This window comes from Podarcis cretensis (genome assembly GCF_951804945.1).
Source record: "Podarcis cretensis genome assembly, chromosome: 2".
NCBI lineage: Eukaryota > Metazoa > Chordata > Lepidosauria > Squamata > Lacertidae > Podarcis > Podarcis cretensis.
Genome location: NC_137171.1, coordinates 118843908 through 118854799, shown reverse-complemented (window position 1 = coordinate 118854799; position 10892 = coordinate 118843908). Strand labels below are relative to the sequence as shown.

The window sequence follows — 10892 nt, the reverse complement described above, 5'->3', positions numbered from 1 at the left end:
CCCAAACTCGGCCCGCCAGATGTTTTGGGACTACAACTCCCATCATCCCTAGCTAACAGAACCAGTGGTCAGGGATGGTGGGAATTGTAGTCCCAAAACATCTGGAGGGCCAAGTTTGGGGATGCCTGCTCTAACCACTCATTGTTGTCCCACCACACATCCCCAGGCTCTGAGCCTTCTTCCCCTGGGGTTCCCCATTTTCTGCCTCCCACCACTCTTCTGCATCCAGCCAGTCCATGACATCACGGGGGTGGGGGCTTGTGCATCGAGAGGTGGTGTGTCAGGTCTCTCCCATTCCTCAGCCTTCCTCCAGTGGGACATCTCTGGGTGTTGGGTCTCCAGTTCCTGGTCGGTGGTGGCTGGTTACCATCGGGGCTGGTAGGGCAGAAGGCAAGGAGCCCAACAGTAGGTGGCGCCAGAGAGCCAATGACATAGAGTCCCCATCCTCTTCCCTGCTGCGTTCTGCAAGGGCAACACAAAAGCTGCCAGAGCCGCTTTCTGGACTGCTTGTAAGGGAAAAGGACATAAGTTTCTCCACGTCCAAGGGGGTGCTTTGCTAGGGACATCTGCTGGTAAACAGCAACCCGTTCTTGACCAAAAGCTGGGCTGTGTGGCGAAAGCCATCAGGAAACTCATTCAGTTAATTGGGGGTGGGGAGTATGTGTCCTGACCTGAACTGGGGAACCACGGTTAAAAAACAGGAAGCAGAGGCAGAGGGACCAACCGTCAGCTTTCACAATGGAGGAATGTAAACAGGATCTGTCCTGCAACAAAGGCTGATGCTATTTCAAGCCTCTCACAACTGGCTTGGCGTCTTCGCCGAGGATCGGTGTTGCTGAGCTCATGGAAGGCACAGAAATGTTTGCCACCCATTCCACGAAACAAGAGCACCCGTAAGAATCTGCTTGGGTTTGGTTTTCCGCAAGGAGGAAAAACCACGAGCTCCTCAAATCAATGGTGGAAACCTGTGGCCCTCCAAATGTTGTTTGCCCATCAGTTGGTTGAAAATGCAGGCATTGCAACTGCTCCCATGCTGCCCGATAGGTATTTAAAATGGTTGGCATCTGCCTGTCTTAAGAGACAATGGAGTGCGCTGTGGTGATCACACAGGGTCCCCGGATGTTTCACCGTCTATTGATCCCTGCGCCACCACTTTATTTCTCGCTGCCACTACCCAGGCCCTACCTGGTACAATACTGAGTCCAGTCAGGGTTAAATTGGATCATAAACTTTTGTTTATTTATTGCAGTTTAACAAGCATGTGGTTTCATAAATGGTATCGGTCAATTACATTCATGGGGTGCCTATCCAGACCTATAACTTCTGCTACCTGCGCTCACTCACTAAACCACCTCTCAGATATTTACTTGTCTTCCTAGCCCCTAACTGTTCCTGACTCAGCTTATTTCGCTACACTAACTCAACTTCCCCACAGACTATCCCAATTCATTCCCACTCCAACCAACCACCCAACTCCCAATGAACTCCCCCCTTCACCCCTCCCAGAGCTGGTTTTATAGTCTTTCTGACTCCACCCCCTGGGTTCTGATTGGGTAAGCTGTTTAACTATTTCACCTCCAGCACTCTCATATGTTAACGTCACATGCGCCTCTGAGGGTGAAGTCAAACGGATGGGGGATCACAGCGCCTGCTGTGGCAGCAGAGGCCGGCAACACATAACCGCTGCTTCCCAGGCACCCTTAACAAACTACAGTTTGCATAATTCTTTCGAGAAGCCATGGCTGATTGACGTGGCATGGCATGTGCTTTAAATGTAAAATTGCATATTCACCTGATAATTCTCCCCCCTAGGTAGGCAAAGGTTTTAGCTAAAAAATGGAAGTTTCTTTTGTCCCTACTTCATGCATGGTCTTTCACAGCACTGCAGGAGGCGGTGATGGTTGCTAACCTTTAAAAGGTGATCAGGCAATCCCATGAAGGATGAGGCTATCAATGGCCCATTGGCATGAAGGATATATGGAACCTCCATCTTAAGCAGTAGTGTACCTCTGAATATGAGATGCGGAACAGCAGCAGTCATATAAAAGGATGTCACATAGAGGAGGGAGAAAGGTTGTTTTCTGCTGCTCCAGAGAAGCGGACACGGAGCAATGGCTCCAAACTACAAGAAAGAATAATAATAATAATAATAATAAACTACAAGAAAGAAGATTCCACCTAAACATTAGGAAGAACTTCCTGACAGTAAGAGCTGTTTGACAGTGGAATTTGCTGCCAAGGAGTGTGGTGGAGTCTCCTTCTTTGGAGGTCTTTAAGCAGAGGCTTGACAACCATATGTCAGGAGTGCTCTGATGGTGTTTCCTGCTTGGCAGGGGGTTGGACTCAATGGCCCTCGTGGTCTCTTCCAACTCTATGATTCTATGATTCTATGATTCTAGGAAGGGCAGCGCCTCTCTAGCCTTCCTGGTATCATCTCAAGAGGCATCTGATTGGCCGCTTTGGGAAAACAAGTTACTGGACCAGAAGGAACTTTGGTTGGATTTGGCAGAGCTCCTCCTGGTGATCTCATAGCAGGGCTGGAGAAACCTTTGGCCCTCCAGATGTTGCTGCACTTCAACTCCCATCAGCCTCAGCAAGGATTGCCAATGGCTGATGGGATTTGTAGTTCCACAACAACTGGAAGGCCAGAGAGACCCTGCACCTGGCTTGTAGAAATAAACAAGTACCGCCTAATTCAATAGGACTTACTCCCCGCAAAAACATGAAATAGAATCACAGCCCAGTACAGTAAAAGCCCATTTTGTATATTTTTTAAACAAAATATAATTGAATTTGACTGCTGAAATGCCATACACGCAAGTAAAATCGCATGTGAAAACTGCCCCACATCAGACTGCAGGCTAGGAGGCACTTGTGTTTGATTACTTCGCTGCACGTAGAAAACTGAAGTAGACCATAATCTTTCTCCTTAAAGCTCCCTGTGTGCAGGATGTTTTGTGTTTTACATGGGGAGAGCATTTTAGGTCCAGCTCCACTTGCATTTCTAAAGATGGTAGAATTCAATAAAAGTGTCTCTTCTGCTGCATGCACTGATTGGATTTTAAACTTTACAGGGTAGGGTGTATAAAGGAGGATTCTGAGCCATTGAGACAGGAAAGATAAGAGTCGCTCAACAATGAGCCCCAAGGCTCTAAGCTGGCCACAAGCTACCCATGTGTAGAATAACCAATGCCAATAAAAAAGGCAGGGCGCCATAGAGATAAAAGAACAAAGTGACTCCCCAAACCACTTTTCATTTCGGCTCCACAAATGGTGCCCTCTTCTATTCTCTTCCCAATTATTCTGCCAAATCTTTGGATCATCTCATTCCTGGAGTCTGGTAAGAAACTAGCACGGCTTTTCCAGAGTTGCCCACTAGTGGGCATCTTTGGAATTTTGAGAAAGCGCCATGAGTGCCAGTCACAAAATGGCTGCTGTAGGGTGTGTGGCATGACACAAAATGGCTACCACGTATCTGTGGGTAGCATAACATGGCGGGGGACAACGACAAAATGGCTGCCACACCTGAAAAAACAGAAAATGTCCATGCCCCCAGTATCAATGGGTTGAAAGGAACCCACATTAGCCGCTGCAACTCTTTCTCACAGTGAGAAGCTTTTGGCGGCTCTCCTCAGTTCATAATGGAAGTTGGGGTCCTGGCATTCAGTGGAAATGCAGACATATTTAAGGGGAGGTGTTCAAGCCACTGAGAACAGGAACTGAGCAGGAGGAGCGTATTGTGGATTTTTGAGGGTATATTTATTGAGACCTTGTACAGGGGACGCGGGTGGCACTGTGGGTTAAACCACAGAGCCTAGGACTTCAGAAGATCAGAAAGTCGGCGGTTTGAATCCCCGTGGCAGGGTGAGCTCCCGTTGCTCTGTCCCTGCTCCTGCCAACCTAGCAGTTCGAAAGCACGTCAAAGTCCAAGTAGATAAATAGGTACCACTCCGGCGGGAAGGTAAACGGTGTTTCTGTGCGCTGCTCTGGTTCGCCAGAAGCGGCTTAGTCATGCTGGCCACCTGACCCGGAAGCTGTACGCCGGCTCCCTTGGCCAGTAAAGCGAGATGAGCGCCGCAACCCCAGAGTCGGCCACAACTGGACCTAACGGTCAGGGGTCCTTTTACCTTTTCCTTTACAGGTGCCACAGGAGATACTGGCAAGGACAATGGCAACTATTGATGCCATGGCGTCAACCCTGGGTACCTGCTCCTTCCCAGGCTATTGTGTGAGCTAGCCTTATGCCTCCTGTCCCATGAGAATTCCCTGATTTCTAGTAAGGTTCCATGATTCTGAAAGAATCTCTCTCCCACAACCCTTGGGAATTTACACAACGTCCTCTCCTGTGTGGGTTCTCTGGTGTGCAGTAAGGTCCGATGTGCTAAGGAAGGATTTGCCACAGTGTGAGCAGGGGCCTGGCTTCTCAAATGCGTTTTTCCGATGCCTGGCTAGTACCGAACAGCGACTGAATCCTTTCCAACAGTCTGGGCACCGGTACGATTTTCCGCCCGTATGAAGTCCCTGGTGTCTATTAAGGCTTGATTTATTGCGGAATGTCATGCTGCAGACCAAACACTCGTATGGCTTCTCTCCGGTGTGGCTTCTCTGATGATTGTTAAGAGCTGTCCCGTGAGCAAACCCCTTCCCACAGTCATGTAATGAGGTTCGCGCTCCGACTGAACCTCTTCCCGCAGTCCAAGCACTTGTACGGCTTCTCTCCCGTGTGGATCCTGCGATGCCTAATGAGATTGGATCTGGTGAGAAAGCTTTCTTGGCAGTCTGGACATTCGTATGGTTTCTCTCCTGTGTGGATCCTCTGGTGCCTATTAAAACTCGATTTAGTGCTGAAGCTTTTCTCACACAAAGTGCACAAACTCCTTCCCTTCCCTTTGCGTATCCGTTGTTGTGGGGCTATTTCGCAGGCTGAGCCTTCTGGGCCTGCAGTGGCTTCTCCGCTCCAGTCTCCCCTTCCATCGTCTCTCTTGGATCCACCATCACTAAAAAAATTCTGCTCCAGCTCTAGACTACGGGCTCTTTTGGACGACATCTCCTGTGGCTCCCCATCGCTGTCACTCATCCAGCCTTCACCACCTGAAAAAAAGAAAAAAAGAGAGCTGCGATAAGAACAGGAGAGGAGAAAGGAGGACTCAAAAGAGTAAACAGACCAAATGAATGGACCTATTTATTCAGGGAAATGGAAGTACTAATATTAATAGTACAGTGGTACCTCGGATTAAGTACTTAATTTGTTCTGGAGGTCCGTTCTTAACCTGAAGCACCACTTTAGCTAATGGGGCCTCCTGCTGCCGCCGCGCTGCCAGAGCCTGATTTCTGTTCTCATCCTGAAGCAAAGTTCTTAACCTGAAGCACTATTTCTGGGTTAGCGGAGTGTGTAACCTGAAGCGTATGTAACCTGAAGCGTATGTAACCTGAAGCGTATGTAACCCGAGCTGTACTAATAATAGGTAGGCAAAAGGTAAAGGACCTCTGGAGGGTTAAGTCCAATCAAAGGTGATTTATGGGCATAGCTGTCAACTTTTCCCTTTTTAAAAGGGAAATTCCCTTATTCCGAATAGGATTCCTCGCAAGAAAAGGGAAAAGTTGACACCTATGCTTATGGGGTTGCGGTGCTCATCTTGCTTTCAGGCCGAGGGAGCTGGCATTTGTCGACAGGCAGCTTTCCGGGTCATGTGGCCAGCATGACTAAACCGCTTCTGGCACAATGGGACACTGTGACGGGAACCAGAGCGCACGGAAATGCCATTTACCTTCCAGCTGCAGCGGTACCTATATATCTACTTGCACTGGCGTGCTTTCGAACTGCTAGGTTGGCAGGAGCTGGGACAGAGCAATGGGAGCTCACTCCGTCGAGGGGATTCAAACTGTTGACCTTCTGATCGGCAAGCCCAAGAGGCTCAGTGGTTTGGACGACGGCGCCTCCCCCATCCCTGGTAAGACTAAGAATAATTCAATTTATATCCCATCTTTACTCCTGAGGACGGCAAACACGTCAATAATAAAACATTGCAGGGCGGCAAACATTAATAATAATAACAATAATAAAACATTGCAGGGCGGCAAACACGTCAATAATAAAACATTTTGCAAAAACATTTTAAAAAGCATTTAAAACAGTATAGCAGCAGTCCAAAAAACAGTTATATCGGCTGTGAGTCCTGGAGACCCTGCTCCCTGCCTTGTTGGCCTTTTCCCGCCTACTTGGGAAGGCGGGGCCTGATTGACTCCAGCTACAAAAGCAGAACTGTAGAAGAGGCCAGAGACCATCTTGGCTGCTCTTGGTGCAGACCCAGGTCATGGAGCCTGAGTTTCCCAAACCACCTCCTGCAGTGAACCACCATCGGAAGGATCGCCAACAAAGGTGGCAGGTACCTCCTGTGTTTCTGAGTAATATTTCCCCCCGCCCCCTTGCTAATTATGCTGTATGAAATGTACATTTTATATTTGACTTCCCTTCATAATGTTTTCTTTTGGAATGCTAAAATTTTGTTTGTTTGTTAACTTTGCTATGTTAAATATGCATTTTGTAGCTGACCTACACCCTTTGTAATGTTTCGTTTTGTTGTTGTTGTTTTTTAATAATATATTTATTTATTTTTCCAAAAACAAAGGAAACATCAAAACAACACAAAACAGCATAAACAGTACACCACATAAAACAGTAAAAAGAAAAGAAAAAATTAAAAACAAAAACTCCAGTTTTCAGACTCATGTTTACAAAACTTTCTTTCTTGACCTCCTCACGCCTCCCTTTTTTGTGTTCCTCTTTGTCCAATCAGATACAGCAAATCCTTACCCTTCTTCAAAACTCATTTCTGGTTATTGTAATCACTTCTATTATGTCTCCAATCTTTCCTCCTTATAATTAAACACCTTTAACATATTGTTTACTTTGACATAATATAACCTTATTTTTCCACCCTTTTTCTATTACATTTTTTACATATTTTTTAACACTGTACCACTGATGCCATATTATTTCATATCCAACATCATTTTAGCATTCATACACTTTACAGTGTTTCTGCAGGTATTTCTTGAACTTCTTCCAGTCCTCTTGTAATGTTTCATTTTGAAATCTTTAAGATAACATTTTAGTTTCCTGTTAATTAGCTTGCTTTGAATGTACGTTTGACTTTCTTCTGTAATGTTTTTCTTCTGGGTTGCTTTATGTTTTAACGCAGTTTGCAAACAGCTTTGAGATTTTTTTCCTCTTAAAAATATAAAGCGGTATGGAAGCGAAATGAATAATAGTAAAATAATAATCTCTGCGTTGCCTGGAAAAATCCTTCAGCCCTCAGCTGCCTGCATAAACAGGATTGTTTTCAAATTCCTTCTGAATATTATTAAGGGAGGGGCAGGTGTACCTCCACAAACCTCAAGCTCAGGGAATCCTTACCTGACGAACTGGCTTCCCTCCCCTTCCCAACCTCTCTGATGAGACGCCTCGGAGCAGTTTTGGACACAGTTTGCTCGGCCTCTGCAAAGCTCACCGCCACCTCCTGGATTAGGCCCAGCTCCTGAAAGAACAGCAAACACTTTCACCCTTCTTCTTCGTCACCAGAGTAATAGTCCACAGGACAGCAAATTCCCAAATTGCAAACTGCAACGCAGGCTCCTACCATGAGGCAGTTTCTCCTAATGGAGGGGCAGGAGGAAACCTTTTCGAGTCTTGAAGTGGGCACATTCCCACATGGTCAACTCTCTGGGGGCCAAATTCTTAGGATGGACAGGGCCAGAGACAAAAACAGCTGGGGAAGCAGATGTGACCTTTTTCATTTTGTACAGAATCCTACCTTACAGCCACACAAAAGTCAGTTTTCTACACCTATACTAGCTTAATAATAATAATAATAATAATAATTAATAATTTATTTGTACCCCACCCATCTGACTGGGTTTCCCCAGCCATTCTGCGTAGCTTCCAACATAGAGTGGTACCTTGGTTCCTGAACTTAATCTGTTCCGGGAATCCATTTGACTACCAAAACAGTTTGAAAACCAAGACACGGCTTCCGATTGGCTGCAGGAGCTTCCTGCACTCAAGCGGAAGCCGCGGAAGACACATCGGACGTTCAGCTTCCAAAAAACGTTCGCAAACTGGAACACTTACTTCCACGTTTGCAGCATTCAGGAGCCGATTTGTTTGGGGGCGAAGCCGTTTGAGTACCAAGATGCCAGTGTATATAAAAACAGGAAAATGTCAACCATTAAAAGCTCAGATGTCTTCTAAAAGTCAGATATTCTTTGCCCTGCCTTTCGCAGGACAGCCTGAAAAACTCTCCTCACCTGCTCTTCCTGTGTCTTGGCCTCTCCTCGCCTCAGCAGAAAATCCTCTGCAAGAGCCACCGCCCGGCTGCAGGTCTCAGGGCGACCCACCCACTTCTGCATTTCCTGGGGCAGGACAGCCAGAAACTGCTCTAGGATCAACAGCTCCAAGATCTGCTCCTTTGTCTGCTTCTCTGGCTTGAGCCACTGATGGCAACGTTTGTGGAGCTGTCTGTATGCTTCCCTGGGCCCCTCCGCCTCCCTGTAGGAGAACCGCCGGAAGAGCCGGCGTTCTCCGTCTGCGCCGAGGGCATGTTGGCCATCTCCCTCCACTTCCCCATAATCTTCTCTGTCTCTGGGAGCCACACATATCCTCAACCAGCCCACAAAGTATGCGCTCATCACATCCAGCCGGCGGGCCAGCAGTTGTGGGTCCCTCGGTGTGGATAAAAGATAATTTGGTGTCCCCCCACGGCGGCTGTGGGCTCTCTGTGCTGGAGTTGTGGGGCTGAACCACTCTGAGGAAGTCTTTCCGCTGGGCTTGCCAGCCAGTGTGGTGTAGTGGTTAAGAGCGGTAGTCTTGTAATCTGGGGAACCGGGTTCGAGTCTCCGCTCCTCCACATGCAGCTGCTGGGTGACCTTGGGCTAGTCACACTTCTTTGAAGTCTCTCAGCCCCACTCACCTCACAGAGTGTTTGTTGTGGGGGAGGAAGGGAAAGGGGAATGTCAGCCGCTTTGAGACTCCTGAAGGGGAGTGAAAGGCGGGATATCAAATCCAAACTCTTCTTCTGCTGTAGCAGCCCCTCGTCCGGCTCCCGTTTAACATGTTTCAGTGACAGCCATTTTGGAAATTGCCCAACTGCCTCCACTTGGACGATAGGGAGGGCATCTCCCGTGCCTTGCTCTGCTCTGGCTTCCGGCTTGGAAATGGCTGGCTCTCCAGTATCCATCACTTCTTTGGCTTTGTGTCTCCGGAGCTGGCGACTCGGGACAGAGGATGGTTCCCCGTGGACCCTGCAGGATCTTAGTCTGGGCCCTCCATCGCTTCTTAGAGAAGCAGGGAAATGGCCTGCCTGTTGCTTTGTTCAGTTGGCACACAAGGAGATGTCGGTGGTGGGTAGCTGCTCTCTCCCCCAAAACACTTCACCCTGGAGGAATGAAACATGCAGAACAGTGGGAGAATGCAGAGTGTGTTGCCTCATGGACCTCAGGCTGAATATGGCCCCTGGGGCTCTCTCGATCTGGCCCTCAGAACCTTCCCAAGGCCACACCCCCTCTGCCCAGGCCACACCCTCAACAGTCTTGCTTTGGCCCCATTCCTGGGCATTTTTGCCTGGTTGGAATGTGCCCCTGAACTCTGACAGCACCTCTTTGCTTGCCTAGATTGAGGACAGAGAGGAGAGTGTGAATAGAAACTGGCTTACTGTGGGGACGCGGGTGGCGCTGTGGGTTAAACCACAGAGCCTAGGACTTGCCGATCAGAAGGTCGGCGGTTCGAATCCCCGCGATGGGGTGAGCTCCCCTTGCTCTGTCCCTGCTCCTGCCAACCTAGCAGTTTTAAAGCATGTCAAAGTGTAAGTAGATAAATAGGTACCACTCTGGTGGGGAAGGTAAAGGGCATTTCTGTGCACTGCTCTGGTTCGCCAGAAGCAGCTTAGTCATACTGGCCACATGACCTGGAAGCTGTACGCCAGCTCCCTCGGCCAGTAAAGCGAGTTGAGCGCCGCAACCCCAGAGTCGGCTACGACTGGACCTAATGGTCAGGGTTCCCTTTACTTTACATTTACTGTGTGACAGCAGCATTTACACTTGTTGCTCTGTTTGCTTTTGTCCCTAGCGCTGCCTCCTGCTGATGTGTGGCCCTCGAAAGGCTGCCCAGAAAAAACTCCCCATCCTGATTCAGAACGAAAACAAATCTGGATTATCCCCGCGCTGTTTGTTATGGGGCCAAAACAGTTCCACCCAGATGGAAGAGGGAGCTATCGGGAGGCTCCAGGGAGCCGCAAGGTTTGCAGAAGTGTGGGCAGAACAGTTGCTTGGCATGCAGAAGGTTTAACCCCCTAGAATCTCCAAGTGCTGCTAGTAAAGGCTTCCTGCCTGAAACCTTGAAGTGCTGCTGCCGTTCAGTGTAGGCAATGCTGAGCGAGACAGACCCAGTTTTCTGACTCCGTAGGAGACTGATTCCTGTGTTCACTTTGCAGGCAGAAAATGCCAGGCAACATCTCAAACTGGGGAGCTCAGTTTGAGATGTTGGGAAATTTGGGAGATCCTCTGCCGTGAAAGGAGGCAGCAGCCCTGGGGCTGGATGGACTAGTGGTCTGACTCTGGCACAAACTGCTTCCCCCATTCCCAATTCCAACATGTGTTTCATGCCTTTTGCTAACTCCTCAGCTTGCAATCTCCTGCTCTTCTCCCCCAAATGCCCCTTTTCTGCCCCCCAGCCAAATGCACCTTCTACTTACAGGCTCCCCACAAGAAAAAAAAAATTGCAGCCAGCCTGCAGAGGATTCAGGAGCTCAGCTGGGCAGAGGAGGAAGGTCCTCCACTTTGGACAGCACCCCCCCTCCTGTGGCCCTCCATTTCCTGCCTCTCTAGGAACGAGAGCT

General features: G+C 48.6%; 1 protein-coding gene across 4 annotated transcripts; it reads right to left on the bottom strand.

The window, feature by feature from the left end:
- Positions 1 to 3373: 3373 nt before the first annotated feature.
- Positions 3374 to 10871, bottom strand: LOC307208933 (uncharacterized protein). Of its 4 annotated transcripts, none has more exons than XM_079963975.1 (4): positions 10745 to 10871; positions 8308 to 9427; positions 7418 to 7538; positions 3374 to 5091 (listed from the first exon to the last, which is right to left on the bottom strand). In XM_079963975.1, the coding sequence occupies exons 2-4, from the start codon at positions 8686 to 8688 to the stop codon at positions 4652 to 4654; spliced, it is 942 nt and encodes a 313-aa protein (XP_079820101.1). In that variant the 5' UTR covers positions 8689 to 9427; positions 10745 to 10871; the 3' UTR covers positions 3374 to 4651. The 4 variants fall into 4 exon arrangements, with proteins under 4 accessions (XP_079820101.1, XP_079820102.1, XP_079820103.1 ...); XM_079963976.1 differs by having other exon boundaries at positions 8308 to 9434; positions 10738 to 10843; XM_079963977.1 differs by having other exon boundaries at positions 8308 to 9434; positions 10749 to 10809.
- Positions 10872 to 10892: the final 21 nt, after the last annotated feature.